The sequence below is a fragment of the Hippocampus guttulatus genome, chromosome 19, assembly GCF_054856545.1.
Source record: "Hippocampus guttulatus isolate MCC_2025c chromosome 19, RoL_Hgut_1.0, whole genome shotgun sequence".
Lineage (NCBI taxonomy): Eukaryota > Metazoa > Chordata > Actinopteri > Syngnathiformes > Syngnathidae > Hippocampus > Hippocampus guttulatus.
In genome coordinates, this window is record NC_141279.1 from 2992703 (window position 1) to 3017261 (window position 24559).

General features: G+C 44.9%; 1 protein-coding gene across 1 annotated transcript; it reads right to left on the reverse strand.

Annotated features, from left to right (window-relative positions):
- Positions 1-52: 52 nt before the first annotated feature.
- Positions 53-23679, reverse strand: pkd1b (polycystic kidney disease 1b). Its single transcript, XM_086138669.1, has 41 exons — positions 23508-23679; positions 22912-23085; positions 22408-22616; positions 22188-22306; positions 21399-21546; positions 21059-21324; positions 19685-20413; positions 19471-19602; positions 19234-19379; positions 18526-18662; positions 14708-18366; positions 14273-14386; positions 13808-14090; positions 13618-13714; positions 13371-13499; positions 13160-13301; positions 12442-12579; positions 12168-12315; positions 10941-11615; positions 10667-10802; positions 10323-10505; positions 10051-10232; positions 9786-9953; positions 8512-8652; positions 8224-8434; positions 8017-8140; positions 7085-7228; positions 6620-6995; positions 6409-6523; positions 6080-6294; positions 4755-4957; positions 4485-4682; positions 4241-4395; positions 3948-4145; positions 3684-3852; positions 3428-3610; positions 2611-2715; positions 2303-2437; positions 2033-2235; positions 1616-1727; positions 53-1426 (listed from the first exon to the last, which is right to left on the reverse strand). The coding sequence occupies exons 1-41, from the start codon at positions 23585-23587 to the stop codon at positions 536-538; spliced, it is 12072 nt and encodes a 4023-aa protein (XP_085994795.1). The 5' UTR covers positions 23588-23679; the 3' UTR covers positions 53-535.
- Positions 23680-24559: the final 880 nt, after the last annotated feature.

The following is a 24559-nucleotide window of genomic DNA, read 5'->3' on the forward strand; positions in this document are numbered from 1 at the left end:
CTTTTTCAATGATTTTATGTCAATGGTAAACGTTACAAGGTTCCACGCTATTTTTTACATTATTGACAAATATTTCTTGTGACAAGGCATCACATTATTTCAAGTCAAGAATTTCACAAGATACGCCACTACAGTATTATGATTGAGCAACAAATACTGAATGCGAATTAAAAATATAGATTAATGTTGCAAATGACCACACATATCAATATATTTCACAAATGTTTTGAAGAATTTGAATTTAAAAGTACACAAATGCAATGTAGCAAAATATTAAATGCCTCTCAAAAATAGTTTTTTTTTATTTTAAAGATTCTAAAAAGTAAAACGATGTTGAACGTTACAACAGGATATCAAACTTTCTGATTAGCAAAATGTAAAAAAAAAAAAATACAGAAATACAAAAAATGTAGGATTAAAAAACAAACAAACCCCACCACAAATGTTAATACAAAATGTAAGAAAGTTTGAAATAAACTAAAATCATCATTTTCAATTTATCGCAACATTAAATGGAATTTTGAAATAGAAATGTTTAGGAAGGTCCCTCAGAGATCCAAGCCTTCCTCTTTTTCGGCGCCCCATCACTGATACGTCTCCTTATGCCCTCTTCGCTATTTGGTCTGACGAAGGGGAGCGCGCGACTTCCACATGGGGCAACCCCACCTTGTTTTAGCCACAACCTTTGAGCTGCATCGGCTGAGTGCGAACTTCCAGAATGCCACGCTCTCCTCTTGGGAAAACCTGACAAACCAGGAGAATCTACAGGATGCAAACTGGAGCTTCCAATCGTCGGCTTTGCTGCTTCGGCTGCGTCACGAGACACATGATACTGTAGTTGCACTGATTCAGATTCGGAGTGAGAGTTCCGTGTACGTTGGAAGAGGTGAGCCGGTGCAACTGGGGGCTGGATCGTGGAAGGAGTGAAAGGAAACATGGCCGAAATGGAATTTTGTGGATTTGTGTAAAGCAGACCTGTCCTCCTGCGTCTTACTTCACCTTTCGGCCTCCCATCACTCTCCTGATCCTTTGGATTTGCTGATTTTTGGAATCTCTCCTCACATGTTTCCTTGTTCCTGTTCTTCTTTTTTCTTCTCCTGGACAGAATGTCTTCAAGTTCAATCTCCAGGTTGTTCAAATCCTCAGTTATTTGAGTGACCCGATCAAACTGAGAAAGCAAAGCATTTACACACGGTAGCAGGTGGTCCAGGAAAGGCTGGACGTCAAACCCTTGTTCAGAAAGTGCGGAGTCCTCAGACAGTACAGAGAGGGACGACGACAAGGGACGTGGAGATGAAAAGGAAGGTGAGGAGAAGGAGGAGGAGTGAGATGATGGAAGGGAGGAATAGAGAGTGGAAAGACGAGAGTCCTGAGAGGCTCTGGAAGGAGGAACGTCCATGCCTTCAAATTTCACCCTGTGCCTGAACTACAACAGAATGGAAACAGGCCAGCATCAGTGACATGAAGTCGCTACTTTTTATATCGACAAGTACTGTATGGAAAAAAAAACAAAAAAAACCTTTTCCATCCATGACACAAGCATGCAGAGAAACAACGGGCAGGTGCGCTAACCGCTAACAGACCATGCTGCACGCCTCGATAAAACAAAACTCACTTCTTTAGCCTTTCTGAGTCCAATCCACAGCTTGAGTCTCTTGATGAAGAACTCCACCATCTCATAATCTTGCGGTTCCGCCGCGGGACGATAAATGTCTGCTTTCTCAGCCCTCGAAAAACACAAAACAAGATACGTATGCATGCAAAGTAATCACAAATCCGAATATTTTGGAACTCAATTGTCATTCACCGGCATTGCGGTTTCGGTTTTCGTGGGTGAGACTCAAATTGTTTGTTCTATTTTTTTATTTTTTTTTATGGTCCACATTATAAATTATGGACAGGTGGTTCATAATCTGACATCTAATTGGAAATTAGAACCACTCTCTAATAATCGAGAAGCCATTCAAATGTCGTTTCAGTTGCTTCGGCCATTTCTCAGGGAGGAAAGACGATCACAAATGTTGGACAGTACCTGTACGCCCGAATGAGAACAGCCCCAAAGAGTTTAGCCAAAAGCCAGACACCTGCACCCGTCAGTAGTGAGCCATACAGAGGGCCGAGAACAGGATGGACCCTGCATAGTCTTTGGAGGCCAAGCCGGCCACGCACAATGGACATCAACGACACAAAAACCTGATGCATCGACAAAAAGCCTTCCACGGACTGCGAGAAGAGCTGAAACCAGAACAGAGATGTCAAATCCAGTTCTTGTTCATATTTGATTTTTTTTTTCCTTTTTTACCGTTTTCCCGAGGTGAGTACTAAACAAAATCAGTAGCATTAAGAGGAAACTTAAGGTCCACAACTCCTTCCAAGCTCTGTTCAGGACTCGGATGATCACAACCCACCTCCGCACAAATCTTAAGGTGCCCAACAGCTGGAAAACAGAATGATGAAGGGTGTATTTAACTCATTCAGTACCAGCCAATTCTAGACCAAGTCTGAAAAGACGTTTAAAAACGTCTTTGGGAGTGAATGAGTTAATACTACATAAAACCACATGTCGGTCTAATTATGTAGGTGTTATGGAGAAATGCAGCTCCCAGTTACCTTTAGGACCAGGAAAGTCAGTAAGACAGCCGCACATTGAGAAGACTTCTGAGCCAGTCGAGCAGCACCATGGAAGTTGACAAAGCTGTCAGGCTGTGCCCGCAGCTACATCGTAGGAGAGGATCAGATGCACATTAAAGGACCAAAAATATAATATAAGTCAGAACTGCATCCATCCATCCATTTTCTGAACCGCTTCATCCTCACAAGGGTCGCGGGGCGTGCTGGAGCCTATCCCAGCTGTCTTCAGGCAGCGGTTGGGGGACACCCTGAACTCGTTGCCAGCCAATCGCAGGGCACACATTGACAAACAATAAGCATTCGCGCTCAGAATCACACCTCTGGACAATTTGGAGTGTTCAATCAGCCTGTCATGCATGTTTTTGGAATGTGGGAGGAAGCAGGAATACCCGGAGAAAACCCACGCAGGCCGGGTGAGAACATGCAAACTCCACATATGGAGGCCGGAGCTCGAATTGAACCCGGTACCTCTGCACTGTGAGGTCGACGCGCTAACCACTGGAGTACCGGGCCACCCCAAAACTGCATAATAGCAAAATCATTTTGTGGAGCGTTATTTTTCACTCCGCATCAGTGCAGATGACATTTATTGGCTTGGATAGATTGGGTTTACTCAATTCTATCGACAACAATAAAAGCACAAAAATTAGGCCTAATTACTGATACGTTTGCCCTGTGAAACCATGCTGACTCTCATAGGTCGGTCCTGAGCCTGCGCCGGCCTTCTCATTGTGTCGAGGAAGGGGAATGAAGTTATATCTCAGAATGTGCTCATATTGTTTGATCATACATTTACCTGGGAAACGCAGGAAGTGGCCTGAGCGCGAAAACAGAGATGGAGCACACTTGTCGCCAAAGACAATGCGGCCAACAGAAGCTGGAGCCAGCGTTTGCCTTGAGACAGATACTGAGCACGCTCACTCGCCATCGATCGCAATTCCCCAATTAATATGAGGAGGGCAGAACCGAGAAGGAAAACCTGTCAAAAATGAAGCCGGATCGTTCTTATAACTGACTTGAGTTTGAAAGTTGACGCCTCGGGTCGGTTTTACCGTCAGGACCAGATGGAGGTCTAAGCCTTCATGCAACGATGGGATGAGGAGCGGGTAGATTGAGAGGGAGGAACTGATTCTTTGGGTGAAATCGAGTTGGATGGATAGACATAGACATAACCTTGACTCTCTGTGGTACTGCGTAAAATCCAAAGAGAAGCTTTTGAGTCTTAGGAAGAAAAACAAAAAGGGCAATTAGCACAATTAGCATCAAATGCTAAACATTTTTGACATTTTGGGAGATGACGCAGTCAATCTACTCACTGCTTCATACAAACGCCTCCCATAAGTAGCTCGGCCAGGGCTTGATGTGTCGCCACGCTGATGTTTCCAAGCGTGACCTGCCTCTGGCCCAGTGTGTGCGCGTACAAGAGACGTGGCGACCCCACAAGGCGGAGCAGCGGGTTTTGGTGCAGGTATGTCACCAAGGTGCTGTTCATCCACTGCCCGGCATCTAAACAGCTACAATAGAAGTGACACAAACCGCAACATTCCTCAAAATTTGCTTTGCCTTCCTGGTCCGATTACAGTACTGTATACAATCGCGGCGTGCAGACTTTCTGATAGATGTTAGATTTGGGCTGCCCAACGGAGCGGTGTGAAGCTGGCGTCCAACAGCCGAGTGCAACTGCCTGCCCTGCCTTCTTTCCACGCTGTCCTGGTAGTTCACCATGAGCACCAGCAACAGAAATAGCAGCTGGAACGCACAATGCTTCAAAAGAGATGAAAACGGCAGTTCAAAAAAAAAAAAAAAAAAAGCATGAAAGCCAGATGGGGGTTTTTTTTCTTTTCTTTTCTCACCCTCATGAGTGACTTCAGCGCACGGACTTTCCGAGCCTCCTCTTTAGCCTGCAGCAGTCCGTAGCCACAGGGTGGTCGAACCTTCCCACCCTCTTCTAATAATGATCTCGCCACTGTGGTCTCCCGGGCGAGTTGGTCTTCCACCTCTGGATCCACAGGTCGCCAAATGGCGGTGCAGATCAAGGCCTGAATGCACACCTAACGGAGATAGAATTTCCGCTGAAGTCCCGACTAAGAAGGACGATCGACCCGTCGGTGATGAAACCGAACCTTGAGAGGTTCCAGCAGGAGAGCAGAGGCGAGGAAGCCAGAGAGCGCGGATACGAGCCACATGAGGACAACTGTTCTGGAGAAGAAGCTGCCGTAGATTCCGACGAGAACCAGGCATGCTGCGATCAGTGCAGCCACGAGAGGGTAGATCACGCACAACACCCAGGGAGGAAGCAGCCAGCTGGGCCGACCTCGAGCGATGCCTAAAGCGGGGTACAGATTTTTGAACATTTTAGCATGGTGCGTGGAGACTGCTGGAAATGACTGAGAAAACAAAAGTTAGAATTAGTAGCACTGCAGTGGCAAACTCTTCTCCATTTTAATTCTATTCCAGTGAAAGACAAAACAAATAATAATTATCCACCTGTTGCTGAGCCTAACACCCTTAATTATAAATATACATATTCCACAATTTATACCATTCATTATGATTATAATTTATTATTATTACAATGACAGATTCAGAATCAGCGCAAAAAAAAGCCAACTCCAGTAGTCTAAATTACCATATTGGCCCGAATATAAGACGGCCCTGATTATAAGATGACCCCCTCTTTTTCAAGAGTCAAGTTTGAAAAAAGACTTTTTGAACACCAAATTAATTTATGTAGAGAAAATAATTACAGTGCATCTGAAACAAATGATTATAACAATATATTTGAGAGAAAAAAGCATTTTATTTTGCCTCATTCAAATCTTAATATCTGAACATTTAAATATGTAAACTAAAGTGCAATCACATTCGTAAATGAATGGCTTCTGGATTTTGAAATGTAAATTACATCATAACTTCTCCTCAGATGCCGGTTAACCTGGCCGATCTTCGACCCACTTTTCTCCAGATTGTCACTATGTTTCTCCATTTTCTGTTATCCCTTCTATTATTTTCTTCTCTTTTCCTTCTTACCGCTATTTTTATTTTTCTTCTTCGTGCTACCGCTATTTTTATTTTTATTCTTCGTGGCAGGGGTTCACTTTGGCCTGGGAGTCAAGTTCAGCATTCGCTTCAATGATAACTGGCGACATCTAGCGTCGTGAATGGGTATAATGTCTAGACTCCGAATATAAGACGACCACCACTTTTTCAGTCTTACTTCAATGCAAAAAAAAATAAAAAATACGTCTTATATTCGGGCCAATACGGTAGTTGACGTGAATCAATCAAAAATGCTTTGGATCAAAGTGTTTGAGTGTCAACATGGTTTCTTCTCACTTATGATTTTCATTATTACTATTATTACTATAGATACTATGACTGATTTCTTCATTCAAAGACTTTACTTGGGCTAATTCATTTTTGCATTTCCCCACCCAAGTTCCTGTACCGATGCGTGTGGTGGAGGAGCATCTTGTCGAGTCAGGGGAAGGACTCGGCAGGAAGGTGCTGGCCACAGAGTCCACAGAAAGTACAGATGGACATCGATAGAGTTTTGCCTCGCATTGGGAAGGACCATAATGTGGCTCGAATGTCAAATACTCCGGCTCACGGTGGTATTTATCGTCAGCGTGATCCCACCAACTGCTACACGAGGTGCTCTGGCTGAGAAAAAAAACAAAAAAAACAAAACAAGAATAACATTTAATTAGATGAATCTCATATCATGGCTTCAATGATATTAAACAAGAGCAGTGAGATGTACTGTCTTGGCCTTACGTGTTTGAGAACGATGAGGTGGTCGTAGGCGAGTCCCGACCGCTGTCAGAGTTGTTTTTGGAGAAATGCAAAGTGTCCTCTGTTGCTTCTTCTATTGACATCAGAAGATTCTCCTCTGAAAGACAAACACACAGGGAAATATAGTTGCAGCCTTTGGTGCGGAGTGAAATTGATTTACTTTTGTTACAACCTTGGATGAATATTTTCTTACCGGACAGCGTCAAAAAGTTTTTCATATTGTGGTTGTGAGCCTGCAGTGGCTTGGCAGTATCTTGCTCCTGTGCAGGGGAGTGATGGTCCACGATGTCTTTTTGGAGGGGATGGAGAAAGGCAGCAGGTGGGTCAGAGGAGGCGCGTGGGGTCAGGTGAAGCTGCATGCGAGCTTTTTTCCTCCTCAGTTGGCGTGTTGCGCACAAAGCAAGCGAGGCATCGCAGAGCTCGAGGTCTTCAGACTCTTTGAGCAGGCTGTCGCACGATGCCCAGGAAGTCGCAGTCTCTTCCTGGCATATGTCATCGGTCTGGGGCACCAAACCAGAAGCAGCCCAGAAGTCGAGGATGCTGGAGTCAAAACCTTTGCTCTCCAATAACTTGCAAAAAAAATAATTCAAGAATAGGCGATCCTTAATAAGACCTGGTACTGAAGAGCAGCAGGAAAAGTATTTTTGTGTATACTCACGGATGAGGGACTATCTTGGAGTCTGCTGGAGGGTCCGGACAGCGATAAAAAAGATGGCCCTGAAAGTTCTGTTTGGCCGAGGTAGACATCCATCTCCACAGAATAACAAACCGGTGAAGAAGGAACTGACATGTCCACGATAACCTGCATTATAAACACACATTCAATGCTAAATGAAGACTCGAAAATGCAGTGTCAGGGTAGGCAAGTGAGGCAGTGCCGCCCCTTCTCCTGCAAGTGGAATTTATTTTTAAAAAAAGATCTTATGATTATATTAGGCGCGGGCACCCGCAGCGGCTCCGCTTGTTGTATGTTGTGAGAGGCAAGAAATTTCATCTGTGCTGTATGTTGCACACACAGCACATTTGACAATAAAGTTGTACTTGAAATACTTGAACTTGAATTAAATGATGTTCCATTATAGTTCTATGGTCTGTGCTTTACATTGATTTTCTCTTTCAATAATTAGCTGAGTGTGTATATTTCCTGTTCAATTACAGTATTGCACGTCCTGTGCCTCCAGTGACAATTGCTGGACTTGGGCAGTTGGCGTGAGCACTCACACAAGAGACGTTGCTGTTCTTCTTTCATTATCGTGTTTAAGCACACATATGTACATTCAACAGGTTGTTTAATGTATTTAATAAATGTGTGGGACAGATACGGTCACTCTCACGGTCAGAAAAGCATCTGAAAATAGGGGCTGGAGTCAAGAGGGTTGCCGCTGCCAGCACGTGCCGGCGTTTTGATCCATTGGCGAATTGGAAGAAGCCCATAGACTAGAGCAAGATATCAAAGTCAAGGCCCGGGGGCCAGATCTGGCCCGCCACGTCATTTTATTTGGCCCGCAAAAGCAAATCAAGTATGTTAAGTTTGACGATGCTTGCTGAACAAATTAGTTGCTGAAGACGAGCTGGACAATGTTACGTTACCTGACTTTGGGATTTTCTAAACAAAAAGCAGATCAAACACTGGAGAGGAAAGAGCAGCACTGCAACAACCATCCCCACAGCGACAGTTTCCATACTGAAAAGCAGGTTGGCTGACACTGGTCCACTTGTAGAAACACATCAAATGCAAATTATGTTAATGCTGTTATTGCATCCATTTCACTGCCTTGATGGTCATTTGGTTCTTACTTGTGTCCCTGGGTACCCACGGCCCCATACCACAGTGCGCCCGACGCCAGATAGAGATGGAGCATGAGAGCGCTGCAGGTAACTCTCTGAGCTCGAGTAAAAACACTGTGGATGGGGCGTTCCCATAGCGACAGCCACAGGTGGTGCTCCACCATTCCAAAAATCAACTGGGAGGATAGGATTCGTCGAAATTGGGAAAGCTCTTCCGGACCTGGGAAGAAAGACTCAAACATTTTCGGAGTTGACTTGAGGTTATTCTTTTGCTAGCTGGAAGTCAAGCAATCTTACATGAGGCCAGGATTTCTTTCTCCACTGTACCATTCTTTGGATTTTCCACAGAGAGCCAGTCTTCCACCAGGAAGAAAAACATATGGTCTGTCACAGGGTCCCACACAACCACGTGCTGAACATACCAGGATGGATCCAACCCTACATGGACAGTCAAGTGGAGCGATGTGTAACTCAAATGATGAAGGGGGGCTGCAATTTTTCATGAGTGTTACTCGGGGACGCATAGCATGCACTTCTTAAACAGATTTATGACAACAAATTTGAAACGTGGACAAAATACATGTGGCATATATATACACAGTATATGTGCAAAATATATGCTCATAATATAAACATTTTCAGAATACATTTTTCGTGGCATGTATAAAAAAAAAAATCCACAATTCAAAAACAAAGAGCGTGAAGCAAACAACCAAATAACTACACACTATAATTTTTTCCCCCCAATGCAAAAGGCTCACTTGCATAAAATAAATCCCATTCAAGGATGGCACAAAACAGCTGAACAGCAAAAGCAACATTACGTGCAAGAACTAATTTTGCACATTTTTTTTCTCCATAATAATTAACTCACACAAAATGTTTATATTGAGGTTCTATGTTTGTCATGCGGGATTCAAAATCAGCAAAGAAATTATTAGGCGTGCGAATGTCCATTCTTCATGAGGTTTACCACCCCGAAAAAAACCCAAAAGAAAAACAAAAAAATATTAAACATTAAAAACAAAATATCACAGAGCCCCAATTATTCAGGGGTCCACTGTAGTAGAGGAAAAATGTTCATTAGTTCCCACTGCCATTTGTATTTATTAACTCATTCAGGAACAGCCAATTCTGGACCAAGTCTGAAAAGACGTTTAAAAACGTCTTTGGGAGTGAATGAGTTAATCAAGGGGCCATTCAAAGGGTGGCCGCCAGTTGCCCATCCCTGGAACAGCGCAAGGTCAAGTGTAATCATCTATTTAAGCTTAAGTCTGTTTGCAACAGTGATATGACCTCGAAGGGAAGTGGGAGGAAGCAGAGGAGAACATGAAAATTCCAAACAGGATGACCGGAGACCAGATCGGAACCCTGAACTTCAGAATTGGGAGGTGGATGTGCTAACCATTAGCCCTCCCTTAAGGTCATCTAATTCAAAATATGAGCATCATTTTAAGGAAAGGAGAAAACTGACCATCATTTTATTCAAGATTGAAGCACGTTTAATTCCATCAGCCCAGGCCAGCATTCAGGAAGAAAACACGTTGAACCTTTCCGCTCTCCCCACGTACCTGTGTTGTCATGCCAGATGCGAATTTTCCAAACTTCCCCCAAGCTGACGTCTGTTTCTAAATGAAACTGGTCGAGGCTGCCACGTTGAAAAGCTCCAACCCTTTGCAGATGACGAGAGCCGCTCTTGTTGACGCCGTACAAACTGATGCCAACATGTGCCGTGGTGCCTGATGGGATAACGTTGGGAATTTCAATTTGCTGTACCGAATTCCGATCCGTGATTTGCCATGAAACGTGTTACTTTTTATTGTCACTTTTGCTGACCTGCTCCGTGCCCCCAACCGGTCTTAACCAGCACCCTGTAGTAGTACAGTCCTCCCCGACCACAAAGCGGCACTTGGCTCAGCCTCAGGCCGTCCAGGTGGTCCAATTTATGGGCAATGAGTCCCACCAGCAGGTGAGTCAGGATCAGGACAGCGCATACAATTGCCACCATCACATTAAGACTGGGATCAGCTGCCTGGAAAGACATGGAGCATAATTCCAAAGGGGAGATATTTACCGGGTGACTTACGCTTGTCACTACTCATGTGTGCTGAATTGGGCCACATACAGGCGGCAGTAGCACAACTGCCCCCGGGTGAAGAAACAAACTGGCCCCAAACATGGTGAGGTGGTGCGTCAGACAATGCACCGTTTGGAGTGTGGTGCCCTCCAGTGGTTTGAGACCCTCACTACTCCAAGTCCTCCCCTTGAGGCTGTAGTACTGACAAAGAGAGCTGAAGACACATAACGACACGGCAACAGGACCGCCCCGGACCTCGAATGAAGTCAGGCTGAGAGACAGAGTCTTTGCTGTCCGATTTAAACTGCAATGTAGAAAATGTGGAATGACGTCAATTAAAATAATACATGACGTTGAGAATAAAAGTGTACTCACAGTGGAGAAAGAAATATCGTTTTCTCCGTGAACGCGTGGCGAGCCGAAAGATTGACGATCCACTCTTTCGTGAAGGAATCCTGAGATCCGCTTGTCATTTTTATCTTAACGTGGCCCGCGGTCTCTGAAGTAACTCCTAGAGAAGAGTCATGTTTTTAACACCTCATAATTAAAACACTCAGATGTATGAGATAGAAATGGCAAATTCCGCGGGAATGATGTGAAAGGCCATCATGGAATTGAAATGTCAATGAAAGATATTCTTATTATTTACCTGGTAACAGGCTGAAGTTGAAAGAAATATATAAACCTGTATTTTCATTCAGGCCGCCCACGGTTCTTATTGTAAAGTTCTGACATCGCTCGAGCGGAAGCGGAACAGTGGCACATGTCCCATTCGTATGTCCATCCACTCTCCCATCCCCACGTGCGTCACGTTTCCCCGCTGGGAACTTGCTCTGCAGGGTGACTCGAATAGCCTGGTCAGGCTCAAGATCCTGGACGGGTATGGGCTCGCCCTGCGGGGTGGTGATCTCCATGGCAACCAGACTGGTCGAGATCGGAGGGTCAGCTGCAGCCAGCAAAGCGTTCGACTCATCCAGACCGAAAATCACCTGCGCCAGTTCTGAGCGCTGACTCTTAAGGTGAGTGGTGAGTGAGACCGGGATTTGAAACGGACATGGCGGAGTTGATAACTGGGAAGGAATTGCGTGCTTCGAGCACAGAAGGTTGGAGGGGTCGCCATAGAAACCAGCTGTACTGATATGAGGCGTGACGAATGAAAGGGGCACCTCGCCAGGACCGGGTGAATACATCAGGGAGCGCATTAACGCCCCTGCCTGGCTAATTGCTGACAAGGTGACGACCGACGCGGCCTGCAGAGTTCTGGAGTAGTTGTGTTGAGAATTTGAGGCAAAGGTCGACAATGATGCAGATGCCAGGGAGCTACCTGTAAACAAAAACATGCAAATTGAGATTATAATTTGCATAGTTAATACAGATGATTTGAGGGGTTTTTTGGAACTCCGTTCACTCACAAACTCATCTATTTGCTGTTTTTGTGCAATAAAAGTATGACTTTGACAACATTTAGTGGCATCTTGGTGACAAGGAACTCTGATAGAGTGAGTTGAGGAGCTCGCGCTCACTGTTCGGTCATTCTGTATTCATGATAATTGTAAAATGGATGCTGATATTTTCTGGCGCTATTTAATGAAATAATTTGATTAGTAGGGCATACTCATGAGTAAATGTAATTACAAGAATTCACATTCGTTTGAATAAGGAGTGTTCAGATGAAGGCTTTTATGCTGCCGATTCCATCGGTGAGATCTGCTTAAATGACGACAAATCACATTCATCATTGTGTTTGTATCCAAAATGTGGGGTTCATTTCTTAAAAAAAATAAAATAAAAATTCCAACAGGTCTGATAAACGACATTTTCGAAAAATTTGGGCGGAATGGAGAATGAGTGATTGTTGTGGCCTTTGCAACCTTACCTACAATGCGAAGGATATTCTTCCCTGTGTCAAACACTGAAACTCCACCGGCAGGACTTTTGTGTTCTTCCATGACATGAATCATCTTCCCAATTGCTTCGAGAACCTTCTCCTGACAGTCCATGCAAATTAACTCAGCAGGAACAGCCTGGGGAATAAAAACTATGGTTACAAACTCTGGTGTATTGTCCTGGACCTTGTCAATGATTCTCGATCGTGACTATTTTTTTTTTTTTAATAGGTTTGAATGAATGACAGAAAAGTACATTCGTACAGTGGACTGTACTAAAGCTGAGCTGATTTGGTCAACATCCATCATGGAAGAAACGGGGAGGGAGAGCAAAGCTTTAGTCACATTTTCTCTTATCTCCTTCTTCATGTTGAGCTCACCGGTACTTTGTCCAGATGCCATCTGTTGGATGAAACGGTGAAAAAAAAAATATGTGCTGAAATTGGAAGCAAAAGTAAAGCTTTTGGTTGGTGTCTATTTTTTTTTTTTAACAATCTTGCTATGGGAGATCAAGGTGTAAATGAACATCATAATGTGATGGGAAATTAGCCATGCATGTACTGAAGAAACGCAATGGAACAATGACATTCTTTTTATTTTTGTTGGAGACTGACGACACACTAAGACACAGCTTTGGTTTGAATCCAGCCATTTTTTATTTATTTTTATTTTTTTGTCGGCAAGAGTAAGAGACAGTCACATAACTAATATATAGGTAACGTGACTGAGAAATGTTTTTTTTTTTTAATGAATTTATTTTTGCTCAGCCATGTCCGATTAATAACAAAATGACTAAATAAATCCTACTTAGTTTCTTGGTTTTAGATTTATGAAACGTGCTACACCAATCAAGCTTTGATTGACTGACTGATTGATTGACTGATTATCTATGAAACTAAACTACCCCCCACCCCCCAGCCACTAAAAAGAGCGTAATATTCTGTCCATCCATGCCTGCGATCTATCTGGTCTTGGATATTACCTGATTGAGCTGGCTCGTGAGCGCGATGGAATATGGGATGATTTCCTGAGGGTTGCCATGTTGGACAAAGGCCCACATGTCTTTCTGGCTCTTTGTTCGAAGCCACTCAGTGACATTTCCGTGACTCTGGACACTCAGAGTTCTGAAAGGTAAAGGGGAGTTTGCCAATACAATGAAAACGTGGATGTAACTCATTATTGTTGTGAATTACCTGTTTAGAGCAACGACACTTGATCCAAGATTGTCCTCGACGATCAAAATAACTGTGATAAGTGATTTGCTTTGTCCTGGCACAGGAATGCCCACCGGAACGAGGCTGCCAAACGTTGATCGAGTACCCCTTTGGGAAAGAAATAATCCATCTTCACATACTGTACAGACTACTGAAAAGTTATTTTTGGATAAGTGAGAGATAGAACGGATGGATGGTTAATTTTCAGTTTTGAGGTTCGGCTTACTTGTACAGCGTGAGAAGAGGGCACATGATGGGATGGCACGGTGCAACCTGAAAGGTATAGATGAGCCCGGAGGAGATGCTTTCGTCATCGCTCCACCCTGCCGTAAAACAGAACATAAAAGTAGATACGTAGCGAAAACGTAATACATAACGCAGACTTGACAGTGTGGCGTGGTGCAGTGCGCGAATACCCGTGCAGTTGAAGGTGACTACAGTCCCCAATGGATGGACGTGCGACTCTGGGTGCAATTCGCACCGACCTCCATCAGGGGGCTTGTGAGGTACAACCGTCTGACTGGCACTGCCCCACCTCCCACTTCCGGGGAGAGTCACATTGAGAGTGAAGGTATACGTGTGACCCGACAGCACCGCATCGGAAGGCAACATCAATTTCGGCAAATGTTTTCCTGCAGAGGGGGCCGCCTTGTCGAGGTCGAATGTCGCGCCTGTCTCATCCTCGGCGCTCCAACTGTACTGTGATGACAGTTGCAAAGCACGGCGCATCCAATTAATTTCAAAACCTAATGACTGCAAATCAGCCTCTCCACAGTTGTTGAAAAACAACATGGAGAGATGATGTCCTCCCTTTGAGGTTAAACTGAATTTCAAATACTCTCACTTCCCAATTGATCTGCTTAAATAAGTGGAACTCATACCTGAGCATGGTCATCACACTCTCCACAATGCCCAGACAGGATGATGCAGGCGTGGCCTGGACAGGATATCCACTCCACAAACACAGGAAGTTGTAGTGCTTCACACACGGTTACCTCAACAGAGGGTAGACATAAAAAAAAAATGAAGGCATAGCAAGGGGCTACGTCAGTGAAAAGCCATGCTCGTCAAAACTCACTGTCTGCGTGAAGGATGCCGGCGTCTTTCCCATCTTATTTATGATTAGGGTGAACGCATAAACGGTGTCAGGGTGTAAATGTTTTCTGGGTACCGTCACAATACTACTGTCGCTTTCAATAGGAACTGTGGAATTCTGTGAATTCAAACAGAGGTAGTGAAATTAGTCAAAGCAGAGTGCCGTAGGTTCCAATATCCAACTTAGATACAACGTATGCTTCGATCAAGAGGCAACCCACCTCTGTGGTGACGGTCCAGCGATACTGGAATGCATCTTCTCCTCCTTGGTGTGCGTCAGGGTCTTGAGATCCACTTCCATCCAGAACGAGGTCAAGGGTGCTTGGCCACAGTCGACGTGAACCTCCCTTGATGACAGCCACCAACGGGGTGCTGACCACGGTGACTTTAGTTTTTTGACGCACTAGCAGAGGGGTCCCTTGGAATGAAAGGGTGAAGAAAAGGCAATACTGTCCCACATCGAGAGAACGCTTTGGGAGATGGAGAAAAGGTGACGTCGTACCATTGAGAGGGACTCGCTTCCCAGTCAGGTCCAGATTCTCATCTGTACAATCGGACGCTCTAAACATCTCCCACTGGTATGTTGCCTTGTAGGCAGAGCAGTTAATCACCACGCTGGCTTCAAAGAAACTCACTCTAGATCTGAAGATAGTTGGCCGGTTCTGGATAAGTGACGCTTGAGGGTTGGAGCACCTCAACGCCACCACGTCTATGCGCAGTTGCGCAGACGTCTGGCTGACACCATTGGAGACGTTGACCAGAACAACGTAAACCCCAGCGTTGCCAAAAGTATGACTGACTGTACTAAGATGCGAGGAGCAGTCTTTGACGGAGTTCCCAAATGACCACGCGTATCTCAGGTTGCTCCCTCCGCCGTTAATTTTAGCAGAAAATAGCACAACGTGTCCAGCAAATATGGGTTCCGAGTGGCAAAGGAGCTGGACTTCCTTCACGGGCCATTCAACTGTCAGAGTTTTGTTTAGCATCTTGGAGCAGACGCCATTGCTTGCCAGCACGGTCAGCAACAGCGAGCCATTGATTGATGGGGTAAAGATGACCTTTTTTCCTTTGAGCCACAAAGGTTCAGTATCTTCCAAGTGAAATATCCAGGTGTAGTTGACCGAAAACTCATTTTGATCATCCACCTCAAAATGAACCTCCTTCAGAGCCTCGATGGCGTGTTGGTCAGGGGTTAAGAGTCGCATGGGTGTTACATTCTCGAAGATCTGAACTCGGGTTGACATCTGTGCGCTGCTCACCTGATTCCAAGCTGTCAGTTGAACAACATGTGTCCCTGCTGGAAGGTTCGATGTGGTGAACAATCCGTCCACCACATCCTGACGATGCTTCCAGTCTTTAGTTTCAAACATCAAAACAAAGCTTGCATTGCTTCCTCTCTGGATTGCTGGCGTGAAAGTAACTTCCTCCCAAGTACAAAGAGCATCCCTGCTAACGTTGAGGGTGAGGCCTTCGATTCGATCCTGGACGATGACACGGTGCGTCACTTCCTGCCAGTTAATTGCATTGGAGACATTCAAGGACACTCCGTAGACGCCTTCGTGGAGAAAAGTGTAGGTAAACATGGGGTTGCTTTCCGAAAAAACGGCGGTTGTGGCGTGGCTAACTTTCCAGTCCCAGTGCAGATGACTACCTTGGCGGACAACACCTTGGAATGGCACAGCGGTGTTTGTGCTTAGATGAAACGGAAACATCTTGCCACCGATTTGAAAGCTCGCCTCTTTGACTTCCTCTTGGACTGTAAAGATTTTAGTGTCACCGCATTGACTGATTGTGTTCTGAACGAGAACTTTAACCAAACAATCCCCTGAGCTTGTGAACTTGTGACGAAAAAAAGGGGCGTCTGTCTCAAGGAACGCTAGCTCCGAATCCACATACCAAAAGTACTTCAGGTCAGAACCCGTAAGGACCGAAACCGAAATGTGTAAAAATTTCCCCACTGCCGCGATATTTGTCTGTGCTGTTATTCGCGCATTTGTGACCCGTTCCACAGCCACAAAAGAAGCAACGCCGGTGCTCTCGCCCAACATGTTCGAGGCATTTAATTGAATCGTAAGCCGACCAGGGGTTTCGACGACCAACTGAAAACGTTCTCCATCAGCTGGAATCTGATGCTTGATTTTTCTTGGGCTAGCGTGCCACTTATATGTGACATTAGATCCTTTTGTGACGGAAGCGACAAACACCACATCCTCATGGGTCGGTAAGTATGTCATATTGGTCAATGCAGGACAATCCATGTGAAGACCTTCTATTCTCTCAAAAACTTCAACTAAAATCACAGCTTCCCTTCTGCTCACCAGATTTCGGGCGATACTTCTCACTTGGTACTGTCCTGCTTTGGGAAAAACAAATCGAAACTCTCGAGTTCCCTCTTGTGTTGGAACCAAACCATCCACTGTCCAATAGTAGGTGGCGGTCCACTTGTCGTTGCTAACTGCTTTGATAAAAGTTTCTTCTCCGACCACGCTGAACGGCTGCTTGGTTTGAAGACTGAAGTCGGAAACAGGACGCAAGACGTTCACCTTGAGGCTGGCAGACTCTCGACTAATTGCGTTAAACGCGGTGGCGGTGGCTGTAAATTCACCCGTCGCCGTAAAAACGTGCGACACATTTTGTTGCTGCTCTGTCGGGGAACCATCTCCAAAATCCCAAAACACAGACACATTGCTGCCAGTGCAGCTAGCAACCCAAAATGATGCTGACGTATTGACAGTCACGGTCTCACTAGCATGCGCCAAAGAGAAATTGCTGACAGGTCTTTGAACGACGATGCTAGCGCTGGCTGTTTTGCTGCTTACGTTGTTACTCGCCGTGACAAATACTTTTTGAATGCCCTCATCTCTGAAAGTAAAACATTGTTGACTATGTTCTGTCACAGCAGCTTGACTGGAAGCGCTACGGAGCCACTTAAATTGGCAACTCGTTCTCTGCTCCGGAGAAAATAACACGCTGAAACATATTTCATCTCCCGCGGCCGCTGTATCTTGAGACGGCCGTACTGACATGTCAGTTATTGCCGTTTGAACACAGACAGTGCTATTGTACGACGCGGTGCTAAGAGAACTTTTCACAGTTAAGCTAACGCGGAAAAACCCTGGGCTGGAAAATGTGTGCGTCGCTGCCGATCGCCCTGTTACCACAGTCGCAGGAGTTCCCTCGCCAAACAGCCAATGGAAAACCAGCACGGATACGTTTCCATTCAGCAAGGCCGAAAACTCTGTGTTTCGACCCGTCATGACACACTCAGTCGGCATCACTCCTATAACAGCTAACCTATAGACAACCACGCTGATCGATTGGTGAGCTTCGCTCACTGAATTCGAGACACTGACCCTGACTGTGTAGTTGCCTTGAAACTTGTAGATTTGGGAAACCGAGCCATCAGCCAGCTGTCCCTGCTTGGATCCATCACCAAAGTCAAAGTCCCAAATAAGCCTCGTACCAGTTGCAACGGTAGCTCTGCAATCTGTAACGGAGCCCAACTCACTGGGTCCGTTGCAACTGACACTCAGTCCGGTTATTTTCTCCAAAACTTCCGCCACGAGCCAGGTGGTAAGCATAGAAAGAGTGTTGTTGGCACACAATGTGATGTTGTACTCTCCCGCAGTTGTAAAGGTGTGTCCAACTTTTGGGTCAGAACGTTGGACGGCTTTGGATCGGTCACCAAAATTCCAAGTGTAGATGACATTGTCCACGACGGGATCGGTGAAGGCTTCCAGGAGATACGTTTCATTGACAACGGGCACCAGAGCGGAGGAGTTAAGGAAAAGGCGTTTTAACAGAGGACGGACGCGAATCTTGATTGACTTGTCTACTTCTTCATACTGGGTGGAAACTCCCACATGAAGGTCGTAGTTCCCTACAATCGTGAAAACCGGATATTTTTCAATTAGCTTGATTCAATAGAAACGACAAAGTCACAGGGGAGATGATGAAACATTTTGTTATTTGCGTCATATAGAACAACAGCACAAAAAATTGAAATAAATATAAGTTATTAATAGACGGGAGTGTTTACCTGGTGCAGTATAGGTGAAGTTCACAGAGTGCCGCACAAAGACTTGTGTCTCTCCTTTTTCTGCAAGCATCTCCATAGTGTCGCATGGAGCAGGCACGGTGTGAAGAACGCCACTGCTACCATCGCCAAAATCCCATCTACATGACAAACAGACATCAACTCGTGTAGGAAGTGATATCAAGTGTAAAATTATTTTGGAAGGTGAGAGGTAGCCTTTTCACTCGGTATTTTTGTTTGGTCTCAAGTGGCATATTTGGAAACCGTTGCAGCCAGTGCAGTCATGTGGAGGGTATCCAAAATGGGGGTTGGGAGAGGGTATTAATTGGATATCAGCATTAAATCCAAATTAGACATTTGGACCTGCCGTATAAATCCAGCTTTAGAATCTCCAACTCTCCATACCCCTCAAAATCACCAGTAAAAATAAAAAAGCATGAATAGGTTCAAAATTAAAACAGTGACTTACAATCTACACATAAGTATCGGTATAGGACTCTCCAGCATATACATGACTGTACAGTGCAGGTAATATTTTGGTTCTATTTTGTTGGACTAATACGTCTCAAAATGATGTATTCTTCCTTCTTTGCTAAGTAACATTGTCCTTTCAAATTATCAATGTTTTTCTTACAACTCTTGTACTGGATCAGTTTAGATTGCAGGTGCAGCGTGTGCCCAGTGAGTGGACATATGAGAAGCATATTTTACCTGAAGGTCGTTGGCAAGGCGATATCCACTTTGACCCTGACGGTAAAAAGGTGTGGGGCACCCACGGCAACCACCCGCCTGACGTACATGAACTCAGGCTCGCTCAGTGGCTTCATTTCATCCGCAGTCAGGACGAGCTGCATGCTCTGGGAGCTCACGGGGTTGGACGCCGTGACCTGTTATTGCAATAAATGATGTTGAAAAAGCACAATAACAACCCTTTCAAAGGTATCTTACCTTGAGTTTATACTCGGCAGGTTTCTTGAACACCACACTATAAGATTCTCCTTCATCAGCAAACGCCTCCAAGTTGTCAATCACCCACGAGAATGTCACAGATGAGCCACTCGCCACTTGGGCGGTAAAGGACTGCGAGCACAATGTGAGAAAACGCAAAGAATTGGTCTGCAAAAATTCTTGAAAAGCGGGCGATGTGCTTTTGTAGTCCAACCTGAGGAATGTCAACAAGCGTCCTTTGGTGTCTGCGTGGCTCCACGCTGAGTCCCGACACTGCCTCGTAGCTACGCAGCGTCACGGTCAAAGTCTGAGACCTAACGGCATCTGCCACACTGATATTCAGCATCTGGACCCCCACTGAAGGTGAGACCAGAGTCACGGACGAGAACCACACATCCTCCGAATAAGTCTTGCAGACGGTCAGATCTTCGGGGCAAGACCGGCCGAAGGGGAGTCCAGTCTGGAGCACCGGAGCCGACCATGAACATGTGACTTTCTCTCCTGATAGTACCGTGACAACAATGAGTGTTGGAACATTGAATGCAAGGTGGATCTGGTTCTTTTCATCCAGTGGAGGGTGGATGATCCTCAGCCCAAATGTCGATTTCACATGACGAGTCAGGGACTTTGCGTCAGAGGGTGTGGTTGTTTCCAACATCCGCCCTTGCTCAGTTCTTGCTCCATTCAGAGTGTCTTCATAAAGCAATCTCAGGTCACACACCACGCCATCCACCCAGTGTTCGCCTTGGGGCCTGACAGTGAGGCCTCCCTGCCACCAGCCACCCCACTTTGTCCCCAGGAGAGACAGGTAACTCTGTCGCCACGGGGAATTAAGGGGAGCTTCGCTGGCGAGGCAGCGCAGAAAGGCTCCGCGGTCGCGGGTGTGTTGAACGGCAACAATATCGTCGGGGTACACATTGACGGCTCCTTCTGGGAGAACAACCTACAGCAGGGGTGTCAAACTCATTTTAGTTGCAGGCCAATTTGGAGTTACCGGTACATCTTCCATCGGAGGGCCGTTATGACAGTGAAACCACGCAATTATCAGTTGTACAAAACAAATTTATAGATTACTAGTTTTAAAATAAATCAAGTCAATAAATACTGTTCAAATGAGTGGAAACAGGGTAACAATATTATTGCAAAATATCAATGTTATTTGACTATTTGACATTTTGGTACAGATTTTTGCAAGTTAACACACGTGATTTGCTTTCTAGGGGCTACATAAATAGACCCGGTGGGCCGAATCGGGCCCCCGGGCCTTGAGTTTGACACCTGTGACCTACAGTGATATACGGTATGTAAGACTGTGTCTCTATTAATTTAAAAAAAAAATTTAAATTGCAGAAAACCGCTAAGTATGCTACCAGACGGTAAATTATTTTGAAGGGTGAAACTTGGATAGCATGTCGAAAAACATGTTTCAGGATGACGGTTAAATCGGTGGTTTTATCGTATGCATTCAAGGGGATGTTTGCCTGTTTAGTCACGTGTTTAAAATCGTTAAAAGTAAGATCATCAATACATTTTGCATGAACATTAATGAGTGAATAACTCATTTAGACAGCACACGTTCGCTACTCACACTTAACGTTTGCAGTCGTGTCACGGGGCTTATTTTCAGCGGTACGTCCGCTACCAAGTGGTAAAAAGGTGCAGTCGCTGGATATCTGGGTGGCAACGCACACCCACGTTCCACTGCCGCCGAGGTGTAAGGCGAACAGGGACGATCGTTGGCAAGGCAGGTTTCGAGAATAGGACACCAGTACTGGCCACTGCCGCACCCTCCTGTCGTGTTGCACAGTGGAACCGTTGAGCAGCAGCTGAATGGATTCATCAGAGAGCTGCAACCTAAAGGAGCAAAGAGAGTGTTTTGCTCTTAGGATGCGTTACATCGACAGAAATCGGGATGACTTGTATTTTACCCGGAGGTACAAGGTGGTAGTTGGGTTTGCAAAACGGTCGAAGGATTTGAATGCGGGCCGAAGAGGAAGTCGAACTGGGCTGGACCACCAGTTCCAGTGATGTCACTTGACCGGCATGACTGAACCACAAACCAGGGAACAGCTGCATCTGTGGACCACAAACAGTCACGGTCACACTGCAGGCCGTCAAAAATGAATCTTTTAAAATCTTTTTGGACAAGTACTAGTTGCAGAGTTTCATCATGCATCGCAATATGTGCCGATATTTTTCGGGATTCTGAAACCGTCAAATATTTGACCATCCCGAGTGTATCGGCATTGTTCAAATACTACTTTGTGAAACTGCATCTTATTTATAACCTGCACTTAACTGAACATAGTTTATTCTCATGAGTTAGGTTTTTAAAATACAATTTTGAGCTCTCCAAAGGGGAGCTCACAAAATAAGAACGACATTGCATACGTCGAATTCAATTTTGTGGCATTTTGGTGCCAAGGAACTATGTTGAACCGAGTTTAGGAATTTCATTAAGACAGCCTCTTCCAAAAAAAAAAAGTGCTTAGACATCTTGTGGCGTGTTTTGGCAGTTGGAGAACATTTTCTTCGTTGTCTTCATTCATATTCTCTCAATTGAAACACGATTCATAAAACAAAATTGGGGGGTGGGGGCATCTTCTTAACCCTTTCAGGGTCAGCGGTTACGACAGTAGACAGCTTATCATGTTATGAGGTCTTCTGGTGCCTGCTGTGCCCCTAGTGCAGAGACTCCATCTGGACATTTTACTGACCTCCACTGGAAGTTGTTCAACATCAGGGACAGTTGCTAAGGGAGCGATCTGGATCCGCTGGAAGACGCCAGTCATCAGAACAACTCCCACAACGTAACTCTCCGGTTCTGGTAAAGACTCTGGGGCGTATTAAAAAAAAAAAAAATAGCAAGTATAGTATGGAAATACTCGAACATTGTGTTCCAATTATGTACTGTCATACTCAAGCTTCAAATCTTACCAGTTAAGTCATTTTGACAAAAGAAGTGGTATTGTTTAGCACAGGGGGTCGTCCTCCACTGTCCAGGCATCCCCAAAGCCATCTGAGTGCATACTTCATGTTTGTCCCTGCCTCCATTGCGCCATGGAGGACTGGTTGACTCCACAAACCCGGCCTTGTGTCGTATATCTTCACTTACTCCCCGAATCCAAACCCACACCGTTTTTTTTCTGGACAAAGAAAATGCATGTCTTAGCAAGTTTTGCAAAAGTGTGACGACACGTATTGCATCACACATATGTCTTGCGCATGTCGCTTTCAAGGTTTTCACTAGATAATTCACCCTTTTCTCAATGGCCAAAAAAATAAATTAGGGGGGGGGGGGGGAACAATGTTGAACGAAAAATGTGTTCGGTCTTCACTCCAAAATTCAAATTGGTGTATTTTGAGATTGCACCCTGAATCCATTTGATCTCAAATGGAATGACACAAAGAAACACTTTTCGAGTTCTTTTGTTGACTCACACTGGGAAGAAATGGTGGAGGAAGCTTTGCAGCTCCAAAGTGTCGGCAACTGCCACACATCCTCCGCGAGTCCGCTGACAGGAAGCCAAAGCCTCAGACCACGTGGACGTCTTCTCAGAGAGCCAGAAGCATCGCAGGCTGGGCAGGTGGACGTGAGCACCTTCGGGACAGGAACTGACTTGTGCGGGGGGGCCTTCACAATCACACGCAAAAGAAGGAACGATTGAGCACACGCATCATCAACTATTCAAAACGATTGTATCCTCAGGCAGTAATGTACAACGATTATTTCAATGTCAATTCAGAGTTTAGGGCGTCTTCTTTCTGAAATGAACAGAATGTAGCGAAAACGGAATGACGGTGCCTAGGAAATAACTGTGTCATTGAGAAAGAGCCAAACCCTGAATGTAATTAATTCTATTTGTGTATCAACATCAGAGTGCAATGCAGCTGCTCATCCATGTTGAAAGCTGATCCCAACTTATTGGGTGAAAGGAGGACGAGACCCGGGGCTGGTCCCCACTCGCTAATACCCGCCCAATGACATAAACAGAGCTTTTAAAAATAGCCGCCGCAATTTAAGTTCAACAACAAACTTCTCACCTCCTGATGTGCTGATCAAAAGCATGAAAATAATCTTCCACGCCTGCTTCTGTGGAGTCGGTATGACTCTCATCTTGCTCGGTATGAGGCGCAAAAGAAGCAGCTCAGAATACCTCGACTTCTCTTACATCTTCAGTGCAGTTTTAGAGGAAAAAAGTAACAAGCCTGCCCAATTATCTTGCTTCCCACTCTCCCGCATCTTCAACCTGATGTTGTTTCTTTACCCCCTCACAAGAATGTCCCGTGTCTTCCCAGTCATCCCACAATCCGTTGTGTTGGTGTGTCTGTTCAAAAAGCCTCTTCACAGCGCCTGGGTGACATTTTACTTTGTCTCTCAGCAACAGCCATAGAAAGAAGCAGACTGGACAGAGGAGGCCCACACGGCTCATTAGCAAGTTGTAAACCCTCATGGACAGACACAACGTCGCACAAGGCACAAAGGGGGGGGGGGGGGGGGGGGCAACCAAGTTTGTACAAAAATACCCAAAACATTATATATATATATATATATATATATATATATATATATATATATATATATATATATATACACATACATATACACACCTCATCACGAACCAAACTGTGACGCACGTACAAAAAAAAAAGGCCTGTTTTTTTTTTTAAATGAAAGGATGCCATTGCTGTTGCCTGGAGAGAGAGAGAGGGCATAAAGTTGAAGGGGGTGAGAAAGCAAACCTGAGCTGGAAAGTTTCAGTCCATCGCCAAGGAAACAATTGTGTTTTTGTTCTGATGGATCTGATTGAGATGCTATCTTATCGTTGTTATCAACCTTAATATCTCAAGTAACAATTCTAGGACACCACACTGTCAGATTGTTATTCGTACGCAAACACTTCCATGCAGTCAATCAGTGGTGAAAATGTAACTGATGAGCCTATAGTATCACTTTCAATATATTAATGTCCACTTATAGTATCACTTTCAATATATTCATGTCCAGGTTTCTTTTAAAAACCTAGTATTACACGTAATTTTTTTAATTGCATGTCATTTGTATTTTCTTTCGAATCATCGACAGAAA